Source organism: Trematomus bernacchii, unplaced genomic scaffold (assembly GCF_902827165.1).
Source record: "Trematomus bernacchii unplaced genomic scaffold, fTreBer1.1, whole genome shotgun sequence".
In the NCBI taxonomy this organism is placed as follows: domain Eukaryota; kingdom Metazoa; phylum Chordata; class Actinopteri; order Perciformes; family Nototheniidae; genus Trematomus; species Trematomus bernacchii.
This window is the reverse complement of record NW_022987648.1, coordinates 6,697,292-6,713,398: the sequence shown is the minus strand read 5'-3', so window position 1 is coordinate 6,713,398 and position 16,107 is coordinate 6,697,292. Positions and strand designations below refer to the sequence as shown.

At 39.3% G+C, this 16,107-nt stretch overlaps 1 protein-coding gene across 6 annotated transcripts in view; it reads right to left on the bottom strand.

The window, feature by feature from the left end:
* tns1b (tensin 1b) overlaps positions 1-16,107 on the bottom strand; it is a 217,699-nt gene that overhangs the window by 45,484 nt on the left and 156,108 nt on the right. For 5 of the 6 annotated variants that reach the window (XM_034134702.1, XM_034134705.1, XM_034134701.1 and 2 more), the window contains 9 exons: positions 15,928-16,050; positions 13,619-13,683; positions 11,882-11,965; positions 11,380-11,492; positions 11,236-11,296; positions 6,856-6,931; positions 3,170-3,299; positions 2,830-2,895; positions 2,337-2,459 (listed from right to left, as the gene is read on the bottom strand). In XM_034134702.1, the coding sequence (XP_033990593.1) occupies positions 2,337-2,459; positions 2,830-2,895; positions 3,170-3,299; positions 6,856-6,931; positions 11,236-11,296; positions 11,380-11,492; positions 11,882-11,965; positions 13,619-13,683; positions 15,928-16,050 (841 nt within the window). The remainder of the gene's footprint in view (positions 1-2,336; positions 2,460-2,829; positions 2,896-3,169; positions 3,300-6,855; positions 6,932-11,235; positions 11,297-11,379; positions 11,493-11,881; positions 11,966-13,618; positions 13,684-15,927; positions 16,051-16,107) is intronic. The other variant, XM_034134700.1, reaches the window with a different exon arrangement.

Here is a 16,107-nt window from a genome sequence, read left to right as displayed (position 1 = left end):
ACAGGGGTGTAGTTCTGACGGAGAGCACCAGAACAGAGAATAAAGTAAACGGGTATAAAATACTATATGACAGTAAAAAAAAGTTGTTATTAATAAACAAGAATACAGTTTGAAAGGGGAGTGATTTGTAAAATATCCATAAAGAAAAAGAAAATCTGCTTACAGTTCTGTTTCATGGGGGTGTTGAGAGATGTATCCATAGAGCTCCTAATGTTGCTCTCAAAGTGCACCAGATTGATGCTTTCAACTTTAACATTTAAAAAATAAATCTTCCCGGTGGAGCATGCCCCCCGGACCCCCCTAGAGGAGATTAGGTCCCCCCCCCACTTAAATCATGTCCACATGGATAGGAAACTAAATACATTTGCACACATCTTGTGTCCATATCTTTCTGTTTTGGTGGTCATGCCACAACCGTGCACGTGCATGCATACGCGAGTCATGGTAAGATATCTGGATTAAGAGGTTGCTTTTTCTTTGCACAGCATGAAAGAAAGGTTGGAATGAATGGGCTGTGATTTTAGTATTTTTAAGCAGAGGTCAATAATTTGTACGGCCCTCGGAGGATGTTGAAAAAATGTAAATGGCCCTTGAGAGGAAAAAGGTTCCCCACCCCTGCTGTAGAGGGACTGCAGGCCAGATTCTAACCTGTGTATGCCACAACCAGGACAAAGCACCAGTAAATGGGCCTCCAGCACTACCAACTGAACTGATGATCCCCTCCAAACATCAGCTTTTAATTCAGAATATCAGGTGAATAGTTATTACAGTGATAAAACCACAAGCTGACCATCCCAACTACTGCAGTTCTCTGGAAGGCCAGCAGGCTCCCTGCTATCTCCCAGGGCGTAGCAGTGCCTGTTATTTTAGGGTGGCAGTGAAAGTATCACTTTGGTGGCAGAGTGACCACCGCTCCCTGAGCAGGAAGTCCATGCCTGTGGCTGCTGAGTCCAGGAATGTCCTGCACTCAACTCCCACAGGGCCTTCGGTTTCTCAGCAGCCACCATCTCACCACAAATGAATTCAGATACCAATTCCTCTCCTCCATTTCAAAACATGATATACTATTTACAAGTCGGGCAGCAGGAAAACAGTGTGATGCTGATCAGGGTTGATACGTGAGATAAACACTGTGCATCAGCAGACTTTGTATTTCTCCTACGTCGATATGATGCTTGGCAGTAACTTTGTGATGCATTAAAGAAACTAATCAATACTCCAAAAGCGTTTTAGGGTCAGGGTTTCTCAGTAAACATTCCAATACTGGTTTACACTTTAATTTGACTTCAGTTTGACCCTATCGTGTGGGAGGTTTGAAGTGATGAAAGTGTGAAAAGGTCTTTAAACTCCATGAGGAAGCAGGCGGAAACGTTCTTCTGTGTCACGCAGAACAACAAAAGCAGCCTTGTTACGGAGGTCTGTGTGTGTGTGTGTGTGTGTGTCAAGAGGAGAGACACTTAAATCAAATCCCAGCTTCTTCCTCTCAACCACATTAAAGAGCATGTCCACAGTCACATGCACAGTTTACATTACATTCTTACCAAGTGACCTTTCACCAGGAAGGTGAGGAGTGGTATGTCCCTAAAAATACATTTCTCAGACACCAGAACACAAACAGCTATTGAAGAGAGCTCGTGCAGCCTGTTATTGAGGTGTGCTTTGCTAGAAAAATAAATCTTTTCCCAGAATTCTGAGAAAATAATCTTGTTAAGTCATAAAACAGAAAAAAAAAAAAATCGTATTCTTCTTATTCTTTCTTTTGATGCATGACGCTTCTGTAGGCGTACAAGTTGTGGGAAAGTGATTGCATGTTAACCCAAAGTGGCCGTAAGGGCTGTAAACATTAACACCCTGTTAACTTTACAAGACACAAGAAGGGGGGGTTCTGCCTTCTTTGTATAATAGACCCACAGACACTATATGTATATTCATTTTAAGAAGGTGCTGCGTGCAACAAGGTAAACGAGTTCCCACCAAATCCTTCATCCATTGCCATCATAGATTTGGTAAGCTAAAGATGAAGCACTAACATATAACACATGGCTTGAAGCTAAATGCTAATGCCAGGATGCTATGACGCATGCAATGCCAATGTTTACATTCTGTAAAGCAGGTATAATGTTCGCCATCTTAATATAGCATGCTCTAAAAATGCAACTTACCTAAACTCATGGACAAAAATTGAGAAAATGTCCAGTAATGTATTAATGACAGCTCAGTGTGTACATGTTTTTATGTTAGCAATCATTTCTGTGAGCCACGCGTTACTTAGTGAAGTATGTAGCAGAGAATCTGTAGAGTTTAATGCATATTACATTGTATAATGATTCACGTACCGTCTGTGTTGTCCTCACAGTTCTGGTTGAAGTTTTCGTAGGAGTCCCAGCGGATCAGAGGGTCCTGAGTGTTGTAGTCAACCGAGACGCTCGGCCCGTTTTCAAGTTGATCCACACCTGGACCCGAAGTACAGAGAGGCAGAGCAGAACATGTGAATGTCTTTTAACCATAAGAGAGAAACATGTATTATACTCAGAATGTGAAGAAAGAAATATATATCCCGCCACATGATACAGTTAAGATACTGCAGATTTGTTTTATTGAAACTTTTCCCACTTGTTGCAGCATGTTTGATTTGTCCGATACTTTGTTCTGTGTTCAGAATAATAAATGACTCAAAGTACTGACAGTACTGTCACCTCAATGACAGTTGTTGAAGCGTGGCTTGCGTCATCCACATACTATACTGCCACGCAAAAATGGTCTAAAAATATGAATAAAGGTGAAGTATGATATTTGTTAGTTGTTCCAAAATTGCACCTTGGCTCTTACCATGTAATTTCTCTGGTCCAAAGGAGAAAATAAACTCCACTTTCCCATATTCTGGAAACCTCTCATCTGCACACAATAAATAAAAATGAACTCTTTGGTTAACAGCAAAATTATGAAATTGTTATTCATACATTATCGCAAACTAATTTGGGGCAAATAGGGCGGTTGTGGCTCAGGGGATAAATGGGTGTCAACCAACCAGGGGGTCAGTGATTCGATCCCAAGGACCTGCTCCATCATTAAAGATATTAGAGGGAATTTCAGCTTATTTGAATAAAAGCATTAGCTAAATGACATGTGATGTAAATTGTATTGACATTCAAAGAACTCTATCCCTTACCTTTAAATGTCTCATCGAGCTCGTCCTTTCCAAACACAATCCCCAGGTCGTGCACGGCGCAGGTGTGAAACTGCACCCGGAATATCACGTCTCGGCACGGGCTGCGGTAACGCTTGTGGTAGCACTTCAACTGTGGGGTGAAAACATCAGAGGGAACTCAAACCACACTGAATAGTAGCAGCAATGCAGAATCTAACAGACAACTTAATAACATTGGATTCCTTTTAAGTCCACAGGTACACTGAATATCAAATAAATAACCATTTCAGGATGAATATACACAATGTGTCAAGTCTGATAAGGAAAAAAAATTATTTCAGCTAAATCTAATCACTTCTAAGGGCTGAATAGCTGAGCAATATAAAACGATCCTTGTGAAACACGAGCCAGAGACATGCCAGCCTGATTCATAGTGGCTCTTTCTTTACACTGGCTCAGCGCTAGAGAAAGCATTTAAGACTTTTTTGATATATATATATATCCCTCTTATTAATGTATGGCCTCTCCACTGGCATTACTGTCCAAACTTCAACGGCTTTAGGAGCAACACTAAAAACACACAGGAAAATATTCTCTCTCCCTCCTGCTGTTTCCTGTTGGGAAAGAAAACAGCCTGGACCTGTTTTACAAGGACCTCACATTTACAGGTACTGGAGGAATACCCTTTAACGCAAACAACTTGCACCTCGCAAACTGCGGCTGTAAAAGTTTAAATAAATACCTGACATAATTATATAGACCTTACCATAAGTCAAAATGGAACTGCATAAACACAGCAGCTAAAAACTGAATTGAAATATGATTTTGAGGAAAGTGGCATTGACTTGCTTTCCACATACTCTCTACTTGTGGGGCAAAACATATAAGTTCCAAAATCCACAAAAGCACATAAAGGATGGAGGGCGAGAGGAAGGCAAGCTAGAATATCCTGTGGCTTAGTGCAGCTTTCTGGGAATACCGCAAACCTCCCACTGAGGAACACAATGCTGTTGAGCCAAGACTGAGAACAATACATAGAGAGGAAAACATTCATTTGGAGCTTAGCAAAGGCGCTATGCTAGCCAAACCTATTCAACCCTGATGTCTAGACAAACAATCTGCAATGTTGAATGAATAGTCTTACTTTTTAGATAAATTGCTTGAGCTTATTTGCTCCATGACTGAGAAAAGTGCCTCTCTCTTACTGTTAATATGAATCTACAGCTAGCAGTTTGTAGCTTAGCTTAGCATAGGCAAAAGACTGGACACAGTGGGAAACAGCTAACCTGGCAAAATGTAGAAAAAATATATTTCTTAGTATTCCTCAGCTTACTAATTAAGATGTTATATCTAAACGCAGGCAGGGAATAGTCCAGCACATAATGCCTCGTAAAACCAATTTCTTTTTTTTTTACATTACGTTTTTGATTAGTTAAAGAAACAAGATTTGTGTTGAATATAGAGCTTTGGATGTGTTTGTAATCTGTTTTGTTTTTTAAATGATTTTGGTGAAAGACAGGCTAAGTTTGCTCGTGTTTTTAGTGTTAGTGCTAAGCTAACTGTGATGAGAAGATTGGTACCTCTCTAATGCTACAGCCAGCATGTTAGCTAAGCTTAACTTATAGCATTAAGAATGGAAACAGCTATCCTGTCTGAGTCCGGAGAAACAATTCATTATCACCACACTAATTAGCACTTTATATTTCATTTAGTTTAACTTGTATCGAAAACTAAACGTTAATATGGCAGGAAATAACTGCTCCCAACCAGGAAATAGTCCAGCACATAGCACCTCGTAAAGCCATAACTTATTTTCATGGTTTGATTAATTAAATAAAACTGATATAATGTGATGATTAGAGAGCTTATTAGGTGTTGGTATAATGTTTTCCTTTTCTTTTAATTATGGTTGCATGCAGGCTAATAGTTTTCTCATGTTTCCAGTGTTATTGCTAGGCTAATTGTGCTGAGAAGATTGTTGCCTCTCTCAAAGCTACAGTCAACAGTTTGTTAGCTTGTTTGCACATTATATCTCGTCAAATTTGTACCAAAAACGAGATATTGTTTTGTCAGGAAACCACTGCACCGTGCCAGGAAATAGTTCAGCTCACAACACCTCATAAAAACACAACTTGTTATGTGTATTGTTTGTGTTTTGTACTGATTAAAGAAACCTGGTATATTGTGTGCATTAGAAAACGTTTGGTAGGGTGGGTTTTTGTGCTAGAAAAGGCTAACTGTCCTTTAATATTTACTGTAGAGGCATTAACACGGTGGTCTTCTCATCAAACTCCTAGCAAGGAAACAAATGAGTTAATTTGCAAATATGTTGAGCTATTCCTATAAGGTCCTATTTTTGTTGTTGACTTCAAACTGCACTTTGAATTAAACTGACTTCCAGTGGCCAATGATGGAAGCAAAAATCCAAACCTGAATAATTTAAATCATCTTTGTAAAGATTTTCTTCTGAGGTTATCTTTATGTAATCTAACCATTCAGTAATTAGTCATTTTTGGCAGTCATATTATCCACAACTCATTTCAACAAACACATGCCAGAGCAGTTTTAAATGCAGGATCACACTTCATGCTGAGTAATGTCTCTTCCATGTGGCCATAAGGCCACAGCTCACATTCTCCGTGTTATCTGAATAATTACGAGCAGGGCTCAGTCTGATGATGCATTCAGCAGAATCCATTAGTGTGTCTTAAATAAAGGATGAGATATGAGCTCAGCTCTGACCAGCCTTGAGAATACAGTAAGTGCTCCTTTCAAAATGATCCATGTTTAATTGATGGGCCCGGGGACATCTCATGGATATTAAGGCCTGAATGACAGTAGAAGCAGAAACTTTGCCTATGTATGCAGTTCTTCTGCTTAAACAAATGCAAAATAAGCAACAGGTGCTACTTTATTTTGGATCTATTTTACACAGTTGCTTATGACTTAAATTAAATATACATTTAAAAACGACTAAGATCTTAAAAGTCTATTAGACGCCCCAATGCTAAAACATGCCAAAGGGGATACTTTACCATTAGATGATCAAATGTAATGGACCATTTATATAATTTAAATTACAGATTTCTCTCAGTTGTAAAATGGTTGGAAACATGTTGGATAATGTACTTAACTTATTTTACCTAAAAATACACTTCTGAAACACAACTTACTTATGATTATGTCATGTTTAAGTAAAACCCTGTGTAGCACTGCTGGAAAGGAAGTCTGTGCATAGCCTTTTTGACGTCATTGTTTCCAGCAAACATATTGTGTGCTAATGAGTCTATAAAATGAGGTATAGGAACCAGTCAACGATCTTCCCCTGAGATTTTATGGCCCTATTTCCTTTATGAATGGACACCATAAACTGCTGCAGCAGTATATTCACCCAATGTCAGAATGGAGAAAAAAAGTCAATTCCCTTTGTACTAAAAAATAATAAAATAGTGCATCATCTGTACGTTTTTGCAGCTGTTCTCATACACAGATAATCATCATTTGACATCCATTTATTTGTATTTATAAGTAAGACAATAAACTTTCTCTGTTATTAGTTTCACATAGGAGTTAACCCGGGGACATAAGGAAACTAAGTGTTTTCAGTTTCTTTTTTCCAAGTTGAAATGCAACAATGTGTTCTAAAAATCGTATATACTGTACTACTAAGATTTCCTTCTCTGTCTCTGTGTCTTGGCTTTTCTTACCAAGATGTCACCTTTCAGAAGAAGACCGGGTTCAATGGTGATACAGATGCTGGTCTGGCTGTCACCCAGAACATTACTGCAAAAAAAGAAACCACAACATGTTAAATAACACGCCTGTCTCCATCATTACTTCTGTAAAATGATCACAGTCTAATCCAGTGGTTCTCAAACCTTTTCTGTCAGGCCCCCCCAACACAAATAGTCACGTAATGGGCCAAGTTAACATTTATTAAAATACATCAATATGAACGTGAGCATTCCTTTAAAAAAAAAAAAACACTTTACTAGAACAGTGATAATAAAACAATGCTCCATAAGTCTGTGTGGTCAAAAAAATAAATACATAATGCAATTGTGCAATCCCTTTGCTAGAACAATAAGTTATAATACTTTGCCACTTTGCAATCTGTGCAAAAAAATGAAAAGAGTGGCTGCAATGAGCCTGTTTTGCAGTGCACATTTCTTCAAAACGGGGTTGCAGGCTCAGTGGCGGCGCCAGAGATTTCTTTTGGGGGTGGTGTGGGGTAGCTTGACGTTTCATAGAGGGTGGATAGAGGGAATTTTCTACTGCAACAATCCCCACGCAAATACACAGTGTACCTGCGACAGTTACAATGAAGGCTCGATAATCAGCTCACGGCATATAGGTGTAAGCAGGGGTAAAGTGCTATTTTTATAGGTGGTGTGTGGACCTCACATAGGGGGGTCCAGGGGCATGCTCCCCCGGGAAGATTTGTTTTAAAATATTGAAGTTAAAAGCATCGATCTGGTGCACTTTGAGAACAAAATGAAGAGATCTATGGATACATCTCTCAACACCCATATGAAACAGAACTGTAAACAGATTTTCTTTTTCTTTATGGATATTTTACTAATCACTCCCCTTTTAAACTCTATTCTTGTTTTACTGTCATATAGTATTTCATACCTGTTTTTCATTTATTCTCTTATTTTTTTAGAACTATAATGATCATATAAACGTGTGCCTCGGAAATAATTGTTTACATTAATCGTGATCAAAACGTTTGAGACCCACTGAGATAACTTAGACTAAAGTCAACTATCTAAACACTCAGAGAGTCCTTTACTGTAGTTCAGGGGTTCCCAAAGTGGGGGTCGCGAGATGATTACAAACATTTTTTTTGTCAATTTTTTTAATCAATTTTTTGGTAATTATTATTATTAATAATAACGTGTGCATAGACGGGGGGCGGACTAGCCATCTGTATAATTTCCCCGCAACGTGGCTCCCCCTTTGACAATCCACTAGCGCAGTGTTTCTCAAACTTTTTTATACCAAGGACACTTAACCAATAAAAAAACACTCACGGACCACCTAACTCCACAAATATCCAAAAACAATAGGCCGGCTTACCACTCCAACAGTATATAACAAATTACAGCCTAATAATGACAGCTTAACCTTCTCTACATCGCCTCGTTCACACAATAAATCAAATACAAATACAACTACAGATTATATAAACATTTAGTTCAAATGCGATTTAAAATGCTCTCAAGTTTTACACCTCTTATGAAATGTAGACTACATTTATTACGGAGTTTATGTCCAACAGACTCACAGATTGTTGGCTACTGAGAGATATGCAAACACACCGCATAGTACGACACAAACCTCCGCTGTGGATTTTCAAAACAAAATACAGTAAAACTATGGTCGCAGGCCCAAGTTTAACTCTCTGAGGCCTGCATGGTCTGCCTACAAAACAAAAATAAAAAACGTTTATGCAGCCCCAACAACAGCCTCTGATCATCAACAGACTTCATGCAATTGGATGCATATATTAGATAATTATCTCTATCTCACTCCTAACACATCTAAATCTAATTTCAGCATGGATAAATGTTCATAAAATACATCCATTGTTTGTTCTGTATGCTTCTTGAAATCCAAAAAAACACATAGTTTTTCTAGAACAGATTACAAATCGCTTAAAACTTAAGCTCGCTCCATTGCGGAGATCATCCCGCGAGAGTGCGGAAAACTTAAATGAATTCCCCCCCCCCGTTGACAGGGGGTCGCCAGTCTCTGGCACTGTTATTTTGGGGGTCGCGGGCTGAAAAGTTTGGGAACCCCTGCTTTAGTTCACTGAGCCTCGCAGTCTAACAGGAGAGGACTCTCCTCCACCTTGTTGTTGAAAAAGCTCCTTATATCTGTTAGCGTAGCTCGCTAGCACCAGAAGCTAACAACAACGATCTCCGGTACCGGTGTGCTCTCTCTCTCTCTCTCGCTCGCGCACACCCACAAAATGGCTCGTGCCACACACACACAGAGCCGAGCTTGAATGAAACACAGAAACCCAGAAGTAATTGTACTGTAATGTATCATATTATTTTCGAATCAATAATTTTTCAAATTAGGATTTTTTTTTTATTTTTTTTTTTAATAACCGTTTTAATAACCGTTTTTCCTCCTGTCATGCCTCTGCGCCCCCCACTTTGAGAAACACTGGTCTAATCCAACATAACTCCGCTACATCATTTTCTTTTTGATGTTACTTGTCTGGGTATAACTATGTTCACATGATCTACATCGTCTACTAACAATCAGGTATATGCTTGAACAGTGGCCATCACAGGGCGTAGCAGCGCTTGGCTAATTTTGGGTATTAGTGTCTACATGAGGAGAGAGGGATCAAAGGGTGGAGGGTGCTAATAGAGAGCATGTGAGAGAAAGGGGGGAGGAATGTGATTTGGGGCTCTAAGCGGATCGACAGTCTGGAAATGTATGCGCACTAATGTCACACTTAGTTATGGTGTATGCTGTAAATGTGTTTATGTATTAACGCTAGACATGTTCCACACAAGCAGGCTTCACTGTTTACAGTTACAATTTTAACAACGTTTCAGAAAAGCTGCACCCTTAAACTCAGAGGGCAAAAGCAAGGATAGGGTAAAAGGCAGGAGATAGGGATTAGGGAATTTAAACCGCACTAAGAAATATTTAGAAACTTATAATGCAAATTGGTATGGGTAATGTTAAACGTGTCTTTTATACGAACACATTTACAAAGGATTATTAACAACTCTCGGTTATCTGAAGCATTTTAGCATCTTTTAGCTAACTGTTTTGGTTTCTCGCCTACAAACTCGGCCCTCACTTTCAAGCATGAAGGCTCTGATAAACACTCTGTATGTTACTTGTACAGTATCAAATGACAGACAAATATTTAATTTAGCATTCTAGCAGATTAACTCACTGGATATTTAGCAGATAAATAGCAAGATGTTACCCAAAGTAGGAGGAGACCAAAACAGAGCTTAAAGGCCAGTTGATATTGGACTTATATTAATCGGATGGACAGAAACAAACCTCTAAATAAAGTTATTTGGTTGGCAAACACATTAGGCATTCAAACTTCTTAAAGTGATAATATATAAATGCTTTTTGCTCTGTCCCCAAGGTTAGGGTCCATTCACAACAAACCACCCTCTGCGGAGATTAGTGATGGATTGTGCGGAGGTCTGAGAGTGTCATTTAAATAATGGCCAAATAACGCAAGTTACTTAATGACAATTAACATTTGTGTACTCCCTCATTGCAGGGTTGTACAGCTCTGGATTGCCGGTTACGGGATTGTCCAATGCAAGTTTTCTATGAGTGCTGGCGCTTTCACAAAAGCACCTGATTTGGCGTTAAAGCTTTATATCATTGTTCATGAACAGTTTTGTTAAAAGGTCCAGAGCTGCAGTAGGTGACACAATATGAATCTTATTGGTTAATGTATTAAGTTGTTAAAGTTTAAAATACTAGGGAGGTGTACAAATTGCATTTTTAGCTACAGTATGGAAACAGCATGGTCTGAACTCTGCATGCATGTTTTTCCTATAAGAACAAGCACACTGTGCACCACGATAAAACAGTCTGTCTGTTATGTGTTAAATGCTTTTAAATGTGGTATCACTGTGGCCTGTGCCTCATTAATCTGAGGGCAGCGCTCCCCTGCTATCCTCTCCTTAACCTCCACTCTTCCCAAAACAACAACAAAAAAATCATAGAAACCATTATTTCCTGTCTGGCTCTGGGAACCATCGGGGTCCTTTTGGCAGTCATACCCTGCAGGCGTCCACACGGATGCCTGTCTAACTGTTTCACAAATAACACTAGAAGTGACTGCGGGATCTAAAGTAGGGAAACAAGAGCCTGCAGCTGGGGAGGCTAGCTAAACACAATAATGTGAGGCAAGCATAGAGTATAAACTGGCAGGGGTGACGGCGAATGTGGATATTGGGGGGAAGGGGAGTAAAGGGAGAGGCTATAAAGGAAAATCAGGTTTTTTTTATTATTGAGCCACTACGAGCTAGCTATCCCTGGAATCTTGTAAAAGCATTTGAGTGAGAGTGTGTTTTAAGACTTACTAAATCCCAGATGTGTACACGGGCTGCATGGCCTGGTAGATCTTGAGAAAAGGACGACAACCTGCAACACAATTTTTTGAAAAAGTTACAAAATGAAGAAGTTTATGTGAAGTTGCTTATGTGTGAGAGCATTTCTGCACTAACCTCCTTTGGACTCGAAGTTTGGGATGCCGTGCAGGATCACATGGTGAAGGAACAGGGGTTTGTTGTTGATCTTGATATGTCCAGAGAGCAAGCCACTGAAGTACTCCACATACCTGAGCAAGATAAATAAAGAGAGAACTCCAATTATAATTCCTCAATAAAAGGATAAAGGTATGATTCTGACGCAGTATTTGTCCCTCAACTCTCGCAACAACAATGAATGTTTTTAGCCATGCTAAATAAGTCAACCTTCTACCTTGTTTTTATTCTATTACATATTTGTTTTATACTCAATGAGTGTTGATAGTGACCAACCCACAGATATTACATTCCCAGCCCAGCACCAAACAGCAGACAGATACATTCAACAACAAGTCAGACATATTAACATCCGATTCAAATCCAAAACCCAGCTTTAAATATTTGTAGGTTTAAAAAGACACAGGGTTTTTTATAGAGACATTTCACTGGGGTCAAACTCATACTATAAACAACAACTGACCTTTTCTGGGATGGCTGGCCCACAGGAAGCACTTTGTCTTCATAGAAGCGCTTCATGGCAAACCTGTCCAGAGCCTGGTCAGCACTGCATTCAAACAGAGAGGTTCCGTCAGTACACAGGAAGTAAAGTACCTTCAAAAAAGCACTTGTATTTCCACTGGAGTACAAGCAATGTAAATCCACGGTATTTCGGAATGTGATCAAAGTAAATTTGATGTTAAGGTACTTGTACTTTTCTTGAGTATTGCCTTTTTATGCTACTTGATACTTCTACTCCACTACAATTTCAAAGCAAATATTGTACTCAATACTCTTATCTGACAGATTATTAGCTAATGCAAAATATAAATAAACCAACAAATGAACTATGCTAAGTAATGACAGGTTAATACATTCAGCAGCAGTATCCAAAAGAAATAGAACTAGCTCCACCTTTGATGGCGTAATGAACACATTAATGCATCAATAATCATAATCCAGTAACTAAAGGGACATCATTCTGAAATTGACTATTTTGTGTAGTGAGTACTTTTTGAATGCAGAACTTTACTTGTGACAGATTCATTGTACAAACTAGTATTGCTACTTTAACTTAAGTAATGGTTCTATTACTTCTTCCACCTCTGATTTCAAGTATATTAGTATGTAGAGTACGTCATAGGATGTTTTCATAGTAAGCCTTGCCATGCATTCGTCACACAATGACATGAACATTTTTTAAATATTTTTTTTTAAATGAAAGCATGTTCATGCAACACCATCCTTCAGCATTCTTTATGTCAGTATACACAGGGGTCAACACATAACTAGGCAATACATAATAGCATGAGATGCACCTGTCACAACAAACATGATAAGGAAAACAAAAAAGAAGAGAATTTCTCACTAGAACAGATCGCCAGATAAATCTAAATCTCAATGAAGACCTTCCTAGTGTTTACTATCATGTCATGCAAGTTCAGCCGAGTGTGTCTCGCACACATCTTAAGATCTTGCAGACTAAATTACACTCAGTGTTTATTTCTAACAGCTAATTCTGCATAACCTCCGCAACCTAGCACACATTAAAACACCTTCTTGCCATTTCTTTACGTAACATTTGTATTCCCATACGGCAAATGTCACAGTGGTTTCATGTTCGGGCTTTCTGCTGCTACTTCAGTTTTCACAGCTACTTCACGCCAGCTTTAAAACGATTTGTGAGGTAATGAGTTTAAAGAGAAATGTAATACTTTTGCAGGGAACAGAGTGTGTTTCATTTGTTCCTGGCGTTCTTTCTGAAACGACACAGAGTCATGCGCTCCTTCTGATAATTTAACAATTCACATCTCTTTGGTTTATGTAAGAGAATGCCATCCTATCTATGAGATCTCAAATCAAATCCTATAAAGAAAAAGTGGGCACTTATAATTTGAGTCTTGTGATTTGGTGAGAAGCTAACTCATTGCTTTCTGCTTATAATTATAATATCAAATAGTTTTCCAAATAAAAATGTTGTTGCCCGGTCTCATGTTCTGCCCCTCATTCTTGTGTTTATCACATCTCCGTCTGTTCCAATGTGTGCTTCGGTCTTGTGATGAACAATGCTGCTTCATTTAGTTTTTCCTCTCGTGTCCCCATTCTACCTGGTTTACTTCTCCTTTACTATTTGCGCTATTTCTGTATGACTTCAACTCCTCTCTCTCTCAGTGTGCTACACAGTTCCCCTCTGCAGGTGTAGTATGGATCATAGACCTACCTGGCAGATATGTTGCTGTAATGCATGTAGGCGGCCACCACCACTCCTGTTCTGCCCCGGTTGCCCTGAAAAGACATACATCAAGCAAGAGTCAACCACAGATTTATCCTCCAGGCAATGATGCTCTGCCTCCTAGAGTAATTGTTCCACATCATCAGCATTTCGTTTGATGGGGTTATAGGGTCGTTTTATTCTGGTGCAATGCGATCCGCACCCAAATCAGATAGTAGTGTCATCGGCGAAACACACACACAAAGTTAGAAGCTGCACTCAAAAATAAATCTTTAGCAGGTACAATGTCAGAGGTGTAAAGTAATTAAGTACATTTACTCAAGTACTGTATTAAGGACAATTTTGAGATACTTGCACTTTACTTGAGTATTTCTATTTAATGCTATTTCATACTTCTACACCACTATAATTCAGAAGTGAATTGTGTACTTCTACTCCACTACATGTATTTAATACCTTTAGTTACTTTACAGATGTGGATGAATGATGTGAAATACAATCAAGTGTTAAATCAGACTTTAGTTCCACCTGGAGTAAATCCACAAGCTACCCTGCAGTATACAAAGTCATTCAAACTAGCAGCACCTTCACCAGCTTTGAGAACACTTTCATGATCAATCATTATAAAATATATATATTATTCTGAAATGGACCAATCTGCACAATGACTACTTGTACTGTCGCTACTTTAAGTATATATTGATGCTAATACTTTTCTACTTTTATTTGAGTAACATTTAGAATGCAGGACTTTTACTTGTAACACAGTATTTCTACACTCTTGTACTTCTACTTTTACTCAAGTAAAATATCTTAGTATTTCTCCCATCTCTGTACAATGTTAGCAAAGCCATGGTCAATCCAAACTCCATTCAGAAAACAATCATGTTCAAAGTGTTTTGCTTCTTGTCTTGCAGATAGAAATGAAAAGTCTTGTCTTCAAACTTTTTAGAAATCGGCATCATGATGGAGTTATTTTATCTTCCTTTTAATCACTTGTTTTCCTTTACAGCACATCAAAGTCTGCTCAGATTGGGTTCATACTGCGGTAGTTTACCAGATTTATGCAGCTTCTGAAGTAAGAAGAATAAATATAAAATATCCTGGGGTCAACCTCTTAAATTGCACCATAATATGTTTCCCATAATGCAACATCATCTTTTTGTTGAGCCTCTGCTGCCTGGTAAATGTCCACAACTCAATTCAAACTACATATTTGCAGTTTGTAACTTTCTGCTATAAAGTGTAACATACAGAATCCCAGGCCAAGCTGATGACATCATCTGGGTTTTTATTCAGACTTTGGAGACCTCCTCACGAACCACAGAAGACATTACACACTGTTGTTCCAGGCTAAATATGACCCCTGAAGACCTGTAGGCTGACTGTAACACTGGTGAAGTACCTCTTTTAAGACTTGCTTTCATTAGTAGTATCAATTTCCAACATTTCAATTAAATATATAACTACTCATGTTATAAAAATATACTGCCTGGGCATTTAATGGGTGGTTTACCAAGCCCAAGCACATGTTTCTATGGCAACAAACCAGTGTAACAGGTGGCAATTATTTTTCATGTCCATCAACCATGAAGGGCCACTGTGGAGGATAAAGATCGCTGAGAGGAGCCCAGTGGAAATGATGTGTTGATATGTGAAACCCCAACTGCTTCCTTAGTGACCAACACAACCTCTGAGCTCGCACTCATCATCAGCATTACGCAACTGGCAGTAAAACAACAGCGGTTGTTATGGCAGCCGACTTGTTTGTCCCTGTGGGAATGTGTCGGAATGAGGCACGGATCCCATGGTTAATTCTCAAGTTGCAAAACAGAATCAGAAACAGAGGGGTTAACGTGAAACCGATCGGGCATTACGTTAGGGACCTCGGTCGAGTGGTTTAATTTGGTTAAACTTTTTATGGTTTGCATAATTAGGAGCCAGACGAGGGCGGTTCGCCACAAGAGTATAGTGTGATGCAAGAGAAACAGGAAAGTATTGGTCAATTCTGTTTTTACGGTATTGTTACGAGTAAAAGGGTAAACAAACACGAGCAGCCATGATGAGTGGCGAGCCTCACCTCCCTAATTTGTGTTTTCCTAAGCCTGAACAAGCACACAAAGACACACACTCTCACACACAAACACTCCACCCTGAATGTCAGCGTTTCAGTCTTTACACACAAAAACACACACCACAGCTGCAGCCTCAGGAAAGTGGGGGTCCTGAGAGGAGCCTGAGAGCACCCTCTGCTGACTGAAAGACCCTCCTCACAGCAGCGGCCCCTCGTCTCTCACCTTGTTGTGTATCACCACCACGTTGTGGCTGTCTGCACTCAGCCACGTGTCCATGGCTTTGCAGATGCTGCAGATTTTGTCCAGAGCCGGAGCGTGGTGGTCCGGCCAGCCAAAGTCCAACACCTGAGAGAGGGGGGAGGGGGGGGGGAGGGAGATGTTCAGTCAGATTGATTGTCATAT